General features: G+C 36.7%; 1 protein-coding gene across 3 annotated transcripts; it reads right to left on the reverse strand.

Moving 5' to 3' along the window:
• Nucleotides 1–240: 240 nt before the first annotated feature.
• slc30a9 (solute carrier family 30 member 9) lies at nt 241–17,709 on the reverse strand. 3 transcript variants are annotated; one of them, XM_028460447.1, is made up of 18 exons: nt 17,586–17,709; nt 15,968–16,119; nt 12,826–13,011; nt 11,762–11,809; nt 11,531–11,630; nt 11,238–11,330; nt 11,038–11,120; nt 9,551–9,609; nt 7,691–7,761; nt 6,960–7,118; nt 5,836–5,971; nt 5,701–5,740; nt 5,547–5,618; nt 4,259–4,366; nt 3,969–4,134; nt 2,684–2,813; nt 1,392–1,505; nt 241–1,298 (listed from the first exon to the last, which is right to left on the reverse strand). In XM_028460447.1, the coding sequence occupies exons 2-18, from the start codon at nt 16,074–16,076 to the stop codon at nt 1,254–1,256; spliced, it is 1,719 nt and encodes a 572-aa protein (XP_028316248.1). In that variant the 5' UTR covers nt 16,077–16,119; nt 17,586–17,709; the 3' UTR covers nt 241–1,253. The 3 variants fall into 3 exon arrangements, with proteins under 3 accessions (XP_028316248.1, XP_028316250.1, XP_028316249.1); XM_028460449.1 differs by having other exon boundaries at nt 15,968–16,189; nt 17,586–17,700; XM_028460448.1 differs by having other exon boundaries at nt 15,968–16,152; nt 17,586–17,699.
• Between the last annotated feature and the right edge of the window lie 1,880 nt (nt 17,710–19,589).

Genomic DNA, 19,589 nt, shown 5'->3' on the forward strand with positions numbered 1-19,589 from the left:
GACATTTGCAGTCAAAACGTGTCAGGAGATCAAAGTACATTTCAAAGTAATTTTCCTGAAAATAATTATTTGAATAAATGAAACCTTAACATATACTTTGTTTTTCCACATAAGGACATGAACAAGACTTTAGGAAGTCTTCTTCACACAGATCTCATGGATAGATAAACAACCAACATTTAACAGACAGAAAATTATAAGTCAGTCATTAAACGTTCACACCAAAAAATAACAACCACATACACATTAAGAAAGGAAAACTAAATAATTTAATAAATTATCCTAAATTGAATCCAAGTCCTTCTCAAGTGGCAAAAACATTTTAACCAAATGTCAACGAACAACTTCAAAAATTATCAATCTTCCTTTCCACAGCAAATAGTTACTCTGACCGGGATGCAGGACACACACTACAGCCATGTGTATGTGCAGATTATGAATACCCTGCTTTACAGAATAATAATAATAATAATCTGAAAACAGATTAGAGTTGCCTTCAAACATTGTTTGATGTTTACAACCATTGGTGGAGCTCAATCTTGCTGAAATGTGCGGCAGATCCAGCCTTTGTTTGGGCAGACTGGAGCCATACAATCATTCATCACAAGGGGAGAAATGTGTTAGTGGCATGTGAGGAGATGCCACACCTGTGTAGGAAGAGTGTTGATTATCTCACTGATTATTCCAATATCAGATGCTTAACTCCCTCGTACAGTTTTAACAAAAACTGACGCTCTATAAAAGCTTCATTTTAACTCTTGTTTTAAAGTTATAAATGGCTATTTGTATATTGTTAAATTACCGATAAAATCTATTCATCTCCTCCCGTCTTCAATCAACAGCTTCTTTAGTTACTGATTATCTACATAAATAAAATAAAATTCTAACAGTTGGGAATTAAATCTCTGAACATGTAGTTCTCTGATAAACTAAAGCCATGGTGGTAATTCTGATCCTTGCATTCAACACCAACAGGCCAGTCCGGGTGAGTCGGAGGAGGAATGTGTTTGTGCAAACAACCAGAGGCTGATCTGTGGGGCGTCATCGGTCTTTAGTTACCAGTTGAAAGAGAAACTACGGATGGTTTTGGAGGTGAACACCTCCATCCAAACGTTTTCCCATGTCTCTCTTACTGAACAATCATACAGTTAGAGTTGAGCGTTGATGTCAGTTTAGTTACAGTTGATCTGAAAGCCAGGTGTGTTGTGGAGTCTTCTCTCCTACTACAGCACAAAGTCTCACACAGAAGAATACTATAGGATCTCCAAATCTACGTGACGAACCTCTGGGTTCCGTTGCTAAAAAACAAAGACATATCAAAATGTTAGCCATCAAATGTTAATCTGATCATTAAGATAAATAAATAAAAATAAGGCTTCATATCTTCCTACCTTGAGCTCTTTCTCTAATCGATCCACTTCTGCGCCGAGCGTGTCGATGATGTTCTCTCCGTGTTTCAGCATGAAGTTCTCCAGGTCTTCAGGGGTCTTCACCTGCTGAATGTCCTGCAAAGAGAAACAGCCATCACTGAACTGCACTTTCACTTTTATTGTAATATTAGGTTTTCTGCTTTTACTGTAAACTGCTCCATCTCTGTCAATTTTAAACTTAAAGACAGAATCTTAGTACCAAAATATTGTCCACCTTCTAATCTACAAATCTATGTACATTGTAAACTAAAAATAAATGTATAAAAATTTTCAAAGCAACACTGTTTGTCATGCTGCATGCAAATCTTAACCAGTTTACACCATTCAAAATGTCCTGCTGCTTAGTGACAATGATATCTAAATTATAAAATGATAACTCTTTTACTTTTAATATAATTTAAGGTTTTATCCAAATAAGGCTGCTTTTGCAAGCCTTAGAGTGCTTGATTAGGTCTGCTAGAGTGTAATAGCTGCTGCTTATGAACTTTGAGAAAAACTGCTGTTAAAGCTTTAATCATGCAGCTACAGCCACAATTTTTTATCTTGAAATGTTGCTGCAATCTTCCTCTTTCTTATGTCACTTTTAGTGTGAATGCTTAGCATTCACCCCTTGCTTTGCTTCAACAAGTGGGACTTTTACCCTCAGACTCCTATGGGAAGCTTTAGCTCAGTGTGATCACAGCCTGCTTCTACCTTCCTTTGAGCAATCATCAAGAGGAACCTGGTTTGGATCTTGCCCTGCACAATTTCTGTATAACTGTTAATTCCCTGTGAGTACTGTCTACAAATATTAAAGCTTTTGGTAATGTGTACAAACTTGTGTTCATTGACAATAAACACACAGTCAAAGGAGTTGGCAATTATTTTTCGCATTCCCACTTGCATTGTCGTTGCAATGCAAATGTTTGTAGTTATTATTATAATGCACACATACATACACAATCACTTACAACAACAGTAACGTTACGACTACCTGCCTTATATTGAGTACACAATATTTGTACAAAAACATATCTTCTAAAAAAATTAACAATTGCTGGAAAACATGTAAATTGTTAGTTAATAAAAGAAGAGCAAGATGTGCTAGCTTGTTTTATTATCCATCATAGGATGGAATAAAGGTTCATGAGGTTCGTGCTGAGCAATTATTACCTATTTTTATTCTATACACTGTGTATTCTGCTGCCTTACGACTAACTGTAATCACTGTAGATGGACGGTGCTAATGGACGCTCAACAAACTAAATACTTACGTTGAGGATTTGGTCAATGTCTTGTTTTTCAAGATAAGACCGAGTCACCACTCGGCCGTCAAAGTCCACCTCAGCTTTAAAACGCACTTTACTCAGTCCCAGATCAGTGGCCTTCACATCGTGGACGGCCCTGTAGGCAATTAAAAGCTTTTTTAGAGATGTCCCACATGCAAACAGGAAATCCAAACTCCATCAACAAAAAAACATTATTTATTGGCAGGCAACAAAAAACTGAATTCCCATTTAATATTTAAAGAATAACATCCAGTTAAAAGAGGCTCATGTAAACAAATCTGTCAATATTTTGTTGTACATGACAAATTGATCTAAAATAAATCAGTGTGTCAATATGTTTCTAAATGACTGACATCATGTCATTAAGACAGTAAAACAAACTTCGGTGTGTTCCAAAATGTTAAGTGGAATTTAAAAACAACATAACAAACAAAGCTAAGGAAAGTGGTAAGTGCACAAACAATACAACACCACACATGTCAAAAACAAGGCCCAGGGCCTAAATCTGGCCCTTTAAAGCATCCAATTCGGCCCGCAAGAGAAAGTTGAAATGACAGAGAAAACATGAGTCATTGTGTAAATTACCAACTAATTCAGTTGTAGATATCTCCAAAATAATGCACAAATTCAATGTAACTCCACAATATTAGCAGGGCTAACATTTCCCCACGCCTATACCACATGATGGGAGTCATTTTTAATCTCAGATTGTTGAAAACACTTCTCCATTTTCTCTAATTTCTTCAAATTATTCCAGAGAATTTTTCCCAAGTAACATAAAAATTGCTCACAAAATAAAATAAATTGAAAGTTAAGATCCTGCAGGGACTGTCATCTGTCAGTTATTGCTTTGATATTGTCAGTGATGTACATATTTTATTATTAATTTAGACATGAAAGTGCAAACTAGCACAATAATGACTAAATTACTAATTTTACCACCTAAAATCTGCGGACCACTTAAGATAAACTGCTCCGTATTTGGCCCCTGAACTAAAATGAATTCGACACCCCTGGACAACACCAAGTAAGTGCTTTTTTCTCTGTCAACAAAACACTCACTGATAACACAATACATCCTGTCCAAAGAATTGTTTTAGAGTTATTAATGCTTTAAGAACAAAATCTCAAAATATTTGCCAGATAATAAATCTCAACCCCATTGAACAATGCTAGCAATGATCAGGCTAACTATCTAAAGCTAAACTGGACTTTATCAGGAGAATCTTTGTCATCTTTGAGCGAGAATGTGTGTGAGAGGTTCTCTGACCTCACAGCCGGATCATTCTCCAAAAACTCGGTGAGCTTCTGAACGCGTTCAGGCTGTATAGATCGTCCCAGTAGAGCCTCTGTGTTGGTGTAGATGAGGAACGCTGAGACGGCGCCGAGCAGCGTCCCTACACCCAAAGAACCCAGACTGTCATACAGTGGGTTTCCTGTAACAAGCAGCACACGATCATCAGCTGTCCACACCCACATTAAAAACGCAACAGGAATCCAACAGTTGAAGGATCGTAAAGCCTAAGGTGTGGCAGAGCTACATGGATGGTGTTTGTTCACCTGTGAGGGAGGTGAGGCCCATGCAGCCTGCAGCTAATGTGACTCCCAATACAGCAGCAGCATCCTCCAGCAGCACCACATTAGTGCTGGGGTCCCGACTTTGCATCACTACATACAACAACACAGGACAATATTAACACTGTGGATTTCAACCAACAACCTAAGCTGATATCAAGTTTAATCAAAGACAATCACACACAGACAATCAACCTTTATTTTAAATTATTACTCAAATATTACTAACACATTTTTACCCTTGAGGTCAATCCTACCCCAGGTATTTTTGCCTCCAGAAAATCATTTTTAGAAAATTGTTGCCCAATTTTTTGTGTCAGGCACTTTGTTTATTTCTTGAATCCATGAAAAAAACCCTTGATAATTAAACCTTGACCTGTTTTCTAGCGCCACCATCAGGAAAAACTTTAAATTGAAATTATTTTGATCTTGAAATATTTTTCTTCCAAATCTCTTAATTTTCGGGTGCTCATTCATGCTTCTTACAGAATGGACCATATTTGTTGATGTTGTTGACCCCCATTTCCTCTCATAAACACATTTATTTACTTTAGTTACTTATTTTTATCTCCTTTTTTGTAACATATTTGGGGTTATTCACTATAAAGTTCTCTGTCTCAGACACACTCTACTCTACATCACTTTCACTGTGAAAGAGCTGTTCCAAAGCCTCATTGAGAATAAACCTTTTCATAGAGGACATTTTCAAAGAGAGAGAGAGCGTGTGTAGATTGCACTACGCACAGGATGTAAGGTATTGACCTCAGAGGAACACCAATGCATATAATATGCGTTTAGAAAATTGAAAAAATATTATCATGATAATTCTATGCTTAATTTAATCAATTGTAACCAGAAAATTAGGAAAAGTCATGACATAGGAAGAACCCCCAAAAAATAAAGTCAACAATTATCTTTTCAATGATAAACATTGAACGGGGTCAAATTGACCCCAAGGATAACAGGACGGTTAAATGAACACAGAGTCACCCCGGGCAGAAAGGCTGAGGGTAAGCAACAGTAATTTGCATTTTAACAACAGATTGACAAACTCCACACCTTCACATTTGCTTCTTTGCAAATCTCTTCACTTTTGGAGTAAGTGTGTTGATGCCAGATGACCTGGTTTTATCATCTCCAATAATACTGATGACATCTCTCTTTAGCCAAAACATTTTCATGCACAATCCATTAAAACAGTCTTGTGAAGCTCTAAAGGAATCCTATTGGCTCCCCTTAAGAAACAGTCCCAGGTAGATTTTAGAGCACGTACCATATTCATAGAATGTGAGTCCGTGCTGTTTGGCGCTCTTCTTAATCTCATTGATGGCAACAAGTAAAGTTGCTAAAAAGGAAAAAAACCAAAATAAATCTTGGAGAAACCAACTGCTGAGACACATCATTGAAGGCTTTGGGTCATGACTCACCTCCTTCTGACACCAGAGAGCCTGCCAGAATACAGTAAGCCTACAATGCACAGATTATGGGACATGTTGAAAACATTCTATCCATTACACACACTCAGAAACTAACAGAAGCTGCTAAGTGTCACTCTGTCTCACCCATAACAAGGATTCAATTGGCTGTGGATGCAGCAGCCCCATTACACCATGATACCAGGAGAGACCTGCTCCCATCATGAAGATGCCCACACCGCTGATGAGGGAGGCGATGTAGCGCATGTTTGAGAAACCATACCTGTGGAAAAAAAAGAAACGAGCTGCAGGATTTGCTACGATGTAGATTGATGAAGATTTAAGTTGTCAGACATTTCTTTTGGGGATCGCACAGAAAGTCTACATTTAAGAGAGCTTTCAAATCATGTCACAAGCCTTTAAAAAAATGGTACTGAATGATTTCATATGATTTAGTGAGTTGTTTTTTTAACCATACCATTTTTTAAATAATTAAAAATAAACAGATTTAGAAAAGAAACTTAACTTCCACCTGGTTTGAAATCAAGACAGATAATTTAAATAAGTTTCCAAGATCTACTTTGCATCATTTTGTCAAAGCTGGACCTATAATTTCCAATGTTGAGCTGTAAGAAATCTGACTGTGGTAAAATTCATAAATATTACTGTAGAGCAGAGGTGGACAAGTTTTATCAGAGCAGGCGCCACAAAATAGTGTTTGTTTGTATGTACATTCATGTCAACATTCAGAATAATGACCAATCTGAGCATTAACACAGGAAAGAACAATGGGTTTTTACAGTTATTTTGTGTGCTTTTTCTGTCATTCTGTGTATGTTTGTTTTATATGTGCATTTCTGTTGTCCTTTTGTGTATATTTCCTGTAAAATATATCTCTTTTGGAGTTCTATTGTGGATTTGTGTTGTCATTTTGCTTTCTTGTGTGTTTCTGTTGTCGTTTAGTTTGTTTGCAGATTCGTGGGTTTGCAGAGTCATTTATTTGGTGTTTTTCTTGTCTTTTTGTGTATGTTCCGTTTGATGTCATTTTCTGTAATTTTGTGTATTTCTGTTGTCGTTTTCTTAATTTTTGCAGTAGTTTTGTGTGTTTCTGGAGTATTTTCTATGTTTTTCTAATGTAACTTTTTAGTATATTTTAGTGTATTCTTGCTGTTGTTTTATGTATTTTAATATCATTTTGTGCATTTACTTTGGGGGCCACATACAACTTCCTGCAGTGCTTTGCTTTAGGTTTACTAAGTTGTTTTGCTTACGGGTGACCAGCATCAGGGTTGCGCACCGATTGGCTGATTCCCAGTGCGAGCAGAGCCTGGTTACATGTGTCGGCCAATGAGTGAATGGCTTCTGAGAACATGCTTGCCGATCCCGTGTAGACCCAAGCTAGGAGCTTGAAGATGAAATTCAGGCCATTGCTTCAGACAAATGTAAGAAATAACATTAGTGAAATACACATGAATTCTAACCATAGCTTTATAAAGCACAGACTGGGATTTACAGGCAGGAAAACACTGGCATCAAAACAAACCAGTCAAAGCTTTTTGGTTATTCAAGTCAAATCAGTTCAATTTAAGAACAATGAAGTTAGTAAAGTCAATGATTTAAGGATACTTTTAATAAATAAATCTGATGCATCCTCATACTTTCTGTTCTTCAAATGAAAGCACATGCTCTCTAACACAATCATGATAATTGATGACACTGCATAGTAGCAGCATGTGACTCAAAGTTGACCAGCAATTTGACCCCTTTATCGAGTCAAACAGTACAGGTCATCTTACTCATCTGAAAGCATGAAAATCTGTCTGTATTCCACATTTTGCATCCATTTTTCTGGTTTCCTACTTCCAATGATGTAATATTCCTATTAAAATTAGTGAACGTGTTGTGACAAACATCCTGTTGTCTCGAGCTCCTGTGGTTATTATTGTTATTATTAGTGAAGTCAGCGTTGGCAGAAAGAACAGAACACGATTGTAAAACTTACATGCAAATAGCGACCATGACCACCTTTCCTGGTCCCTGGAGAAATGGTGTCCTCTTGCCTGATGATCGAGGCTTTAAGAAAAAGCAGAGAAAAGGATTAAATAAATAAATCATGCACTGGGTTGTAAATTCCTTATCAAAAACACCCCCAAAGTATTATTGGGTGTCCTTCCTTCCTCTGAGCAATCCTCACCAATCCTGCTCTGAACTGCTGCTCTGCCCTCTTCTGAAAAACAAGCGGTCAAACTTTTGTGACATCACAAAAGTCTGACCCGCCCACTCCAGGAAGTGCCTCCACAGTGAACATACACAGCCACTCTCTCAATGCTAAAGGCATGCGAGCTACATACACAAAATGTGTTCTCTGCATTTAACCCCTCCCTGAGGAGCAGTGGTGAAGCAACAGTGTAGAACCAAGGGAGCGGTTCCATTTTTAGTATCCGTTACATCACCTCGTATCGCCTTTGACTTGATCTGACGTGTTTGTGACACAATGCAACGCAGCAGTTTTACAAAACAAATGATTATCACCTTAAATGCACTATTCCTGTAGTTAATAGAGATAAGGAGGAGAATAAAGTGACTAAGCAGTTTGAAGCAGCTGAATCACTTCACTGCTGCTGTGATAAACACACAGCCTGAAGTGCTGAGACAAACTCACAATCACAACAGCCGCTTAAATAGCCATGTGTTTTACTGTAATGTGCTGTTTTTGGCTGAAAACAATATTAACATTGTGTGGATAGCAAAAAGAAAATGGCTTTAGTGATCACTGATCGGCCTTGCAAGAGCGAGGCATGAAGTCAGCGTCTACAGACACGCTTACTCGACTATGCATAAGTTGGCGCCAAAACAGCGTGTTTTTAGAACTGCTCAAAAGTTACATTTCAGAGGCTAAAACTCTAGAAAACCAGAGAGTTTGGGAAAATAATCCTCAAAAACTATGTTGTTGGGGTTCTTAGAACAAATAAAGATGGGCGAAAAATAGCATGATCTAGGACCTTTAATGGACGACAGGTAGTCAAAGAATGGTTCGCCCAGTAAGCAAAAAATCTCGGCAGTTTGCTTGTATTTTAACTTAGAAAAGTCATTTTTTTATGCTTGGGACATGTTTTCAGTTTCCGATTTAGAAATGTTGTAATTGTCAAATGGAAAAAAATTCAAAATGTTCCCAAAAAAGCAAAACATTTTCCCAAAACAGCAAAGCTGGGGTAAACGTGTATCAATATTTATATTATTCAATAGTTATTGTTAAAGATAAGGAACAAAAATAAAAATGAATAGATTGCAAGTCATTTGTTTCTTTAGTTTCCATTGGGCCTTTTTGTCCTGGTTTTTCAGGTGTATGAAATTAAGTTGATCAAATCCTGCAACAGACTAGCTCGGAGTTAGATGTACTTTGAATGTGTCCTGCACTCAGATTTTAACTTTGACCCCACATTCCTGCACATCTTGCGAGGACTTCAGCTATTTTCAGCTCGTGTCCCAGTGCAGACTGAACAATAAAGTCCCTGCTGGCTCCTGGAATTGCATCATTATCTCTGCTCCATACTTTACCTCGGGCCTTATATTCTTCACTTAATGTTATCTCCAGAGTTTCACAAATAATATTTTTGAGAGAGCAACAAGCTGGCAGGATCTCAAAATATGAGTAAGACATTGTAAGAAAGTGGAGAGAACGCTATACTTTCGTCCAGAGCATCTTTACTCTGTTTAATGTTTTCTCTATATGGTTCCTGCCAAATAAACTAAAAATATTGGACCAGAGGTCTCTGTACATTATTCCTCCTCAGGCAAACAGCCAGATCTGATCGGGAGATTTAGTCAAATGGCCTGAGAACACAGAATTTGATGAGCTCACCTTTGTGTTTCCCCAAAAGTCTTTGTATTCCTTCAACAGCTGCTGATTTCGAAAAATATCTAAATGTCAGCAGGAAAGAGAAACAAATACATTATTATTATTTATGATGAAAACTAAAAAATAAATAAGCACAAGTTTTCTATTTTACACTGACACGTGCAGAGAGATGTGTAAACTTGGCTAGTCATTAATTTATCTAAATTAACACATGCTGTCAATGTGCTTCAACTTACCAAATTTGTACCAGTGTTTGAAGCTGCTTGAGATTAAACTTTTTTGTGAGATAAATCCATAGTGTAGGCCACATAGTCAATAAATCAAAGATCTGCCACACAAAAGTCTGTTTTTTTTATCTTCACCCTGAACAATCTCTTCTTGATGCTGTTGGAAAAGTTTGGTGCGTTGCATTGTAGGATGTGAAGCCCTGTAGACAGATGCACAGGAGTGTTTTTACTTCGTTCTTACTGTGATTTCTTGGGTTTCTTCTCCAGACAAAGAGGACAGGGATTCAGTGATGAAAACAATTCTATGCATCTGTCTATGGGACTCCACATCCCACAATGCAATGTGCGTGATTTTTCCAACAATGTCAAAAAACAAAGTGTTCATAGTGGAGATCAGAACAAACCTTCGAGCGGCAATTTCAACCTTTTACATCTTTTTTTTTTTTTTCTCGAGCAAATGATCTTTGATTTATTGATTTTTTTTTAGGCCTACACATTGGCTGTGTTGTAATAATGTAAAACACACTCAATGAGTATACAGGATACTGTCTACTGTATACTATTAGTATGATGACCATTCCCACTGAAGTATACTTCCAAGTTTCCCAAGATGAATTTCGAACATATAACAAAAACCTGAAGCACACTGAGACTAAATATCTCCGTTGATTCGCCACCTTTGAAAGTTCTGAAAACATTTTAAGCAAGAAAGTGAGCAAGTAAAATATCAACATGTGGTCATTTGATCCATAAAACTTGCAAAAAACACATTTCATGCCGACATTTAGAAGATTTTTTGAGATCCACAATTGTGCTACTGAATTAACTTTTGGTTAACTTCAAAACAAGAGCCATATTTAAGACAAGAAGAGATGCTTTTATTTTGAAACAGGAACGTTTGATTTTTAGCTTGAAGTCGGATCCAGGATGATTTTACGTTCCGTTGCAATGCATCATGGGACGGTTGAGTATGACTAGTGTGCCCACTGTGCATACTTCAAAAATGTCTCGATATAGGATACATACGTGTACTGATTCTTTCCATACTATCTAATATGAATGCACTACATACTCATTTTGACTTCATACTTAGTATGAGTAGAACGTTAATATGACATTTCGAACACAGCCTTTGTCTTCATCTGATAAAATTTTTTCATCTTTAACAGTTTTAAATTATTAGCAGCAGAGTGAAATATCTGATTTCTAAAATACATTTTAAAATCTAAATATTGGTGCAATAAGTAACAATTAAAAACCTACTTTCTTGGTACTCTCGCTCAACCTCTTTTCTGAGGTTTCTTTCTCGAACAAGTGCTTCAGGGCTTCCCCAAACATCCAGTGCTCTACAAGTCACACAGTGAGAAAAATGGCTCGATCAACATGAGAGATTATACAAAAATATGTAGAGTATGTGTTGAATCAGTGTCGTTGCAAAGTAGGTGTATTTATTTAACACTAACTTGGCCTCCACGTCTGACCGCAGGAACACGGTGAATGCCTCGGTGTCATCATGGGGGCTCCGCCTTCTGATCTTCCTCAGCTGCTCTAAATCACTGCAGGAACAGTTTTTGAGTTTAGATTCTTCAGCCTAATTATGAGCGGGAGATCCACATTAGCTAATAATCACAACAGCATGGCTATTTATTACCTCCACAGGAGTGTGTGAGACACAATACAACAACACTTACAGCACTGATGACTCATTACTGACTGAGAGTACTTGAAAATAATGACTGATTATTATTTATTTTACCTTGATTTGAGGCAGAACTCATTCATGGCTCTGACAGCAGTGATAAAGTTGTTCTGAGTGTATTTAGCACCGTACTCTCGTTTCTTTAGCACAGCTCTGACTGTGGGACAGGAAACATGAATACATTAATCATTGATGTAATTCAAGCATTAAAAACACTCATACCTTAATGTAGTATATTTCAAAGTAAGAGCCAGATACTTTTTTATTTTGAAGGATGCACAAGTTTACCTTTCACTTGAATAGTTTCCACTTTGGTCAGCCCCTGTGCCGTCGTACCTAGGAAAACAAAAGCTTAACATAAAAAACTGCTTCACAGAATTCTAATCTTATGCGAATTTTCTTTTACAATAAAGTCAACAGTGTGTGTGTGTGTGTGTGTGTCTGCTCATTAAAAGGATCCTCCACTGTTTTTGCAAATGTGGCCAAAACATTTGAAATGCCCTTATTAGAAGAGCTATGCCTTACAAAACACATTATTTTGCACCATATTCGTTTCATTAACTTTTAAAAATGGGACTACTTTACCGTTTTAAAACCTGTGTTCCACCATCTTGAAATCACATGATTCATGATGTCACACGGCGCCATTTGCATGTAAACATTCCATTGTTTTCTATTGAAGTGACCCATTCAGCCTGTTTCTTTTTTTAGCTCATTTAGCAGCTTTATTGGTCAAAATGACAATTTGTGCTGCTTTTTGTTGCTCTAAATAATCAGGAAAATGGAAAGATATCAATGTAAACCTCTTTGGTTTACCAAAAGAGGATAAAAATTGTTGTGACCCAAAAAATAATCAATGACCGCGGGGGGGGCGAAAGTTCCAACTCTTTAATTTGGTAGTAGACAATGAAGCAGAGAAAAGAAGCTCTCCTAAAGGGCCTTTACTCTCCCTTAAACAGTGCGCAGCGGACGCTCTGGTGGCTGAAGTTAGCGAGTAATCATGGACTGTTGAAGACACAAACCATGAAGATAGAAGTCCTTCAACAGTCTTTTTTCATTTTGACCAAAAAAGCTGATAAATTATCTAAAATGGAGGCTGAATGCTTCACTCCAATAGAAAACAATGGGCTGTTTACAGACCGTGTGACGTCTTCAATCACGTGATTTCAAGATGGTGGAATACAGGTTTTAAAACGCTAAACTAGTCCCATTTTTAAAAGTTAATAAAACAAACATGGTGCAAAATAATTAGTTTTGTCAGGCATAGATCTTCTAATAAGTACATTTCAAAGATTTTAGACCACATTTGTAAAAACACTGGAGGATCCCTTTAAGGGGCTTTTAGTTGTTACCCTTTAAAGCTGAGGCGACTTTTGCAGCAACCTTTTCTGCTGTAGATTCACCCGACGGCGGTTTTGGTCGTTCATCTTTGCTGTCGCCAGAGGTAGAAAAATGCTGGACCTTTGTTGATCCGAGCGATGCCACACGAAAGTCTGACACGCTGAACCATAAATTATGAATGCCTTCGCTTTGCCAACCTGTGCAAGTCAAAGTGAAAAGATTACTTAGGTTTTGTCGAGAACTAATAAATCCCTTCATCCTCTCTAAAGTCACAGTGTAGGAATGTATTCCAAGTTGGTTCTAGATGCAGAATACACACACACAGGGCTAACACACACAGAGACAGACAATCACAGACACACATGTAAACATTAGGTCAGTAATTACTCAAAACACGTGACACAGATTTTTTAACAAAGTGGAAGCCACACACTCCAATAGAACAGAATATCTCTGCTTAGAAATACCTGGACAAAGATGCTACCAATTTAAGATTGTTTCTTAATTTTCTCTCCATCAGTATTCCTAAATAGGAAATATTTATAATGACTGAATTGGCTTTCAAAAATCAGAGAAAAAAAAAAAATCAATAAAAACACAAACTCATTGACAAAGCATAGGAAGTAATTAGTTAGTAGCACTGGGTAAAAAACAAATCTATTTTCCATTAAAACGCCTAATAATTCATGAAATCCATCAATGAATATGTATTTTTTCCTGTGTGTAATCCAGTGCCGTGGTGTCAATTAATAATGTAAACATTAATATGTTTAATACTGCACCAAGTTAGACATCGTTTCTACTATCTACAGCATTAGTTCTCTGAGAATCTCTTCCATATGCAAGTAAAATTGGTACTGGGACTGAAATAGTAGGAAATTTCAATCAATACCGAGTTGTCATTTTTATGGGAAAAAAAATGTGTTAAATATAACCTTTACTACATGAAAAATAAACCTTTTGTGAATAGAATTTTATTTATTTGTATCCTAATTCGTAAAAGTAGGAATTATTGAATGCAATGTTGCAAAGTCTTTCCTCTATATTGAAGAATGCCAGATTCCTTGAGAGTAGATTTAGTAGTTTAATAATTCACAACACACTGATTAACAATTAGCTCCTGGCCTAAAACCAGGGTACAAAGTAACCAAATGCACTGATTTCCATTAAAAACTTTGATTTATGTGGGTTTTAACAGTCTTAATAATACAAGTCTACATTTTGGGTAAACCTATAATCAAATATATTAGGCTTTACACCAGGGGTGTCAAACTCCAGTTCTCGAGGGCCGGATTCCTCAGACTTTTTGATGTGTCACTGCTCCAACACACCTGGTTAAAACCAATGTGTTGTCATCAAACTCTGCAGAAGCATGATAACGAGCCATTAATCTGATTCATCTGATCTACTTAAAAATGAATCACGACAATGACGTCATTGATCGGATCAACGAATTAAGACGTTATTACAGCCGATCACATCAATGGCATGAAATGCTAAATATCGGCCAATCGGATATAGCCGATCAAATCAGTTTAAAGCCTAAAATATATTTGGACCTTCCATTTCAGAAACGTTCTTATGTCACAATTGTATGTCATTATTTTCAGAATCAGAAAACTTTTATTACATCATACCAGCCTGTCATTGCCCGATCCTGTTAGATCTCGGAAGCTAAGCAGGTCTGGGCCTGGTTAGTAGTTGGATGGGAGACCACTGAGGTACTACAGTGGGGTGGCAGTCACCCCACTGGTATCTGTCATTGTGTCCTTGGGCAAGGCACTTCACCCACATTGCCTAGTATGAGTGTTAATGGTGGTCGGAGGGGCCGATGGAGCACTTTAGCAGCCTCACCTCCATCAGTCTGCACCAGGGCAGCTGTGGCTACAATAGTAGCTTACCACCACGAAGTGTGGAGTGAAAGAATAATCCCTTATTCCTGTAAAGCAACTTTGAGTGTCCAGCAAAGCACTATATAAAAATCAATGGATTATTATTATTACCAAGTAAAAAGTTTAAAAACAATACAAGAAATGTAACTTGTGGATGGTGCGAAGAATTCGTTTGTTCATTCATTTGTATTATTCAAGATTTTTTTTAGTTAAATTGCATTGTGTTCTGAATAGTTTATCAAGGGCTTCTTTTGACAATGAAAAATAAAAGGAAAATACTACAGTATTTTCTAGTTTTTCCCCCCCAAAAAATAAAGGAATATTTTTCAACCATTATTTGTCTACAGTCGCATTTTGTAAAATAAATCGTGAGAGAATCGTATCGTGAATCGAATTGTATCGAGAGTTGAGTGAATCGTTACATCCCTACTATAATAGTAATAATGATAATAAATAAAAAGAATAATGAACGGAAACGTTTTATTTGCCAAGTGCAGTTTTAAAAAAAGGCCGTGGCTATTCATACGCAAACGTATGAATAAATTGTCGGTCTATTCATACGGAGCACCCCTCATTGGCCAGTTTAGGTCACGTGATAGGTGCACCACGTGACTTAAAGTTCCGTCAGTTTTATTTTAGCTCATATTCATTTTTAGCTACCCCACTAACCCTTTTATTTTACCCCTAACCCAGGAAATACCCTAAATTGTTTGTATTTTTGTAAATGTATTTTTAAAGGTGGAATTTGCCATGTTATATAATGTTAAAAATGACAAAAGTGGGATTCGAACCCACGGCAGTAGAAGGAAAAATACTTGAGTGCGGCACCTTAGACCACTTGGCCACCCTGGCAAAAACAGAGGCACATTATGCATATGTAGAAAAGGTTGGGAAAATGCAGAAAACGTACCAATAGTATGTTTCTGCATCAATAGACACTTCGTTAAAAAAACAAAACATGGAATTTAACTTGCTGGATTGTACGAACAACAAGAACAAAAACAAAAACACAAGAAAAGGAAGAAAAAAAAAAAAAAAAAAAAAACAGGTCAGGTGAGGTCAAATTCAGCTTTTTTTTAGGCATTAAAATAAGTTTGTCACACCTTGTGATCAGCTAAAAAAAAGAACACTAAAGTTTGTCTGGATTGCCTGGTTCCAGTATGAGATACAAAAACAACATGTCGAATTAAACTCAAGGAGTAAATAGGTGATAAACCTGGTGCTATTGAAAGATTTAAGGAGAGGATCATTATTCACTAACCGTGGCACAGCTGAGAGAACCTGGGTGACCGATGGGAGAGGGGCGGCCTGCGCTGCAAGGAGACCCGGCAGAAGGCGTGCCATGGTCGGTGTGCCAGGCTGGGGAACATCCTCCTCGCTGCGGCGGGGCTCGGGCTGAAGTGCAGGAACTCCCTGTGTCACGGAGAGCCAGGTCACGTCAACCCTCTTTGGACAGATTAACGTAAAGACATCGAGATCACGGCTACAGGAAGAAGCGGTGTTTGTTAGCCTTAAAACGGAAAGTTACAACGTGTGTTAAACGATGACTAAGTGAACAGGTTATCGCTCCGAGTCCGTCCACTAGAGCCGCTGCCGGCGGTGTTGTGGGACGGCTGGGTTTCGGGCTAACTGATGACCTACCACCGTGTGCGTTACTGCTCGTTACAATTCAATTCAATTAAAAACAGCTTTATTGGCATGAGAACCATGCCAAAGCAAGTATGGCATAGAGCGATGTAAACACACACAGAATAATTAATAATAAAAAATAGAAAATATATATGTAGAATAAACAACTACAATTGCGTTATAAGTGTTATAAAAGGGGAAAATGTTATGTACAGTTTTACGTATGTCCATATACACAAACACATAAATATGCATGGGCAAACTATATATATGTAGTGATACTACAGGGTAAACGACTACAAAAATGCTGAAAAATATACAAAACATTTATTTACATTCGTATACAAAAATAATCCTAAAATGCAAAATCACAGAAAAACAACACAAACTGAAACTTAAAAAAAAAAAAAAGCGAGAGACAAATAGACGTAATGACAACAGAATACAAAAAAAAAAAAAAAAAAAACACCAACATAAGAGATGACCACACATTGCACAAAAAGACAAGATCAATACACAAAATTACAAAAATTTGTACAAAATTAATATATATATATATACACACAAAAATAATACACAATTACTCCAAACATACTCTAATACAAACGACAAAAAAATATTTTACAAAATGTCAAAAACAAAAATCACACAAAACCTTTAGTTCTTTACTGTATTATTAATCTTTATATTGGTCATTATTCTAAAACTGAGACTATATTCTAATATTTTGTTCCTTGAATCAGAAAATCAACTTTTTGTGGTCCCCACTGTAATTACAGTTGCCCATCCCTGCTATAGGGTCTATGGGTCATTAACATAGACTGTAAAAATATCATTAGTCGTTAAAAAACTAATGTGGGGAGTAGTGGCTTTCTTCGACCCTGTTGTCAAATTAAATACCCTAATTAGGTAGAATGACTCGTATAAAAAGGAGAGCCTAAATATGTAATAAAGAGACAACAAATAAGAAGCCAAACACGCTTGATTATTTAAAAATAACGGATTTTAGCATACTAATGTGCTCATAGATATAAATGTATTTACAGCTGCAAACCAGTTTTGCCCGTTTCGTGTAACCGGAAACAGGTCCACAGCTAACATGAAGACGATTACTTTCTAGCCACAGCTCAGCTCATACACCAGCTTACCTTAGCCTCGTTAGCCCCCTGACTGAGCAACAATTGACGATTTATGTCGTGTACATTCACCGTCCTACCAGCCAGTATCGACGTAACAAACTGACAGCCTACCTTGCTACTGAGACGTCCGATGCTCATAATATTTGTCCATTTTAAGAGCTATTGCAAGAGCTAAACGCTACGAAGAGAGCAGCACAAACACCGACGTCACGACTGACGTCAGAGGGACGTTACGAGTTAACGCGAGAACTTCTATCACTCCCTCTCACTTTATCGCGATATGTTGTAAAGGTCATTGTCGCTGGTTGATAATAATAATAATAATAATAATAATAATAATAATAATAATAAAGAAACTGAATACTGAAATAGTAAAATAAAAAAAAAAATTCTATTTAAACGCTTTAAAAGTGTTCTCAACATTAAAAACACTTCCCACGAACTAATGTAATTAATTTAGGAAAAAGTTTTAGTTTTATTTAAACATCCTATTTTCTGTAAGGTGCCAAAGATACTTACAAGGGGTGTGCATTGCAAGACTTGCATGTCACAATACGATATATCATGACACTATACAATACGATATACATCGTGTATCAATTATTACAAATAAGTATAGATTTCACCTTTACAATTAGAAAATGGTACGAAATATAATTTATTTCATTTCTTTTAAACTTGCGAGAATAAGTAAATGGTAACTGACTGTAATTCCTATACCAGTATCAAAAAAAAGTGGTATGTTTATCAAACTGTTAAAAAACACAATTTAAAAAAGTTAAACTTTTGCTTTTACAACACATTCTGTCAAGTTCTTAAATTCTTTAAAAAATAAGTAACCACATAAAAGTACCCAGTATGTTTTATGAAAATAAAGTGCAATCAACTTCCAAGCTAAAATATATTGAGGAGTGACATGGTAACATGGTCTGATGTGGTTCAATGACACCTAGGGCCTATGCTACAAAGCTAGATACTGTAATTATATCCTGGATTAATCTCCGTTAGCGGGCTTCACCTAACCAAATATTCCCTGTCGGAGAAAAGCTGTCCATAACAACAGGCTGAGTTAAGCGTGTTGATTTCAGTCTGGTGAACTGGCGCGCTCTAGTGACGAAGGTGGATATTACAGCATCAGACCAATCACACACAGAGGAACTGGAGAACGTCACAATTGAGGAATAATTCTTTAAAAATATGAATAATTAAAATCCATATTTCAGACCAAAAACAACACTGTTGCTGCAGTAAAAGCAGAAAGCAATTAATGCAGGAATTGATGAGTGCACTGTTAATACTTAAATTAGTGAGATTATAAACGGAGTATAAACAGACACTGTGATCAGTTTCACTTTCTCTTTTAACTTGTCTGTCGCTCTGATGATATGTTCATACAGATCAGCCTACATGATAAGGTGGAATATATTTATATTTTATATTATTTTACAGGACTGAGGCTCTTAGCGTCACCACAGAATACGTGAATGAATGAATGAAAGAATTTATCGGTGTAAAAGCGCCCGATGCACGCAGGCTTTATCAGCTGACTTATTTTACTTTATCAGTCCATCGATAAATGAAAGAATTGCATCAATGTCTAAATATTTTCTCTGTGTCAGCTGTCACATCAGATCCACACAGTGACATGTTCACACATCACCTTTTACTGGACAGCTCGCCATACCCCCCTAGTGTCCGGGCGTTTACATGCTATGTATTTTAGCACAATTTAATGTTTATTTAGTTAAAAACATCATTAAAAAAAAAAATAAATTTGGACATTTTTTTGGATCTAATGACGTGGTCAAATATCACAATATATCGCCAAATTGATTTTTTTCTTACACCTTTACAGCTTCAAAAATGTATTTTATTCATAATAATTAACATAAAAACAACACAAGCTTTAAATATAATTATTGGAGACTGATATGGTTTTGATTCTAGACCCCAACATTTCATTTTTAGGACAGTTACTCAGAATTCCTAATGTACATGTTTTTTGGTTTGTGAGAAAACATGCAAACTCCACAAAGGTCTCAGGAAAGCTGTGTACTGTCCTCCTCATTTAACATCCTTGCAACTGAAATAATTAACAATAATTCAATATTTAGC

This window comes from Gouania willdenowi, chromosome 10 (assembly GCF_900634775.1).
Source record: "Gouania willdenowi chromosome 10, fGouWil2.1, whole genome shotgun sequence".
In the NCBI taxonomy this organism is placed as follows: Eukaryota; Metazoa; Chordata; class Actinopteri; order Blenniiformes; family Gobiesocidae; genus Gouania; species Gouania willdenowi.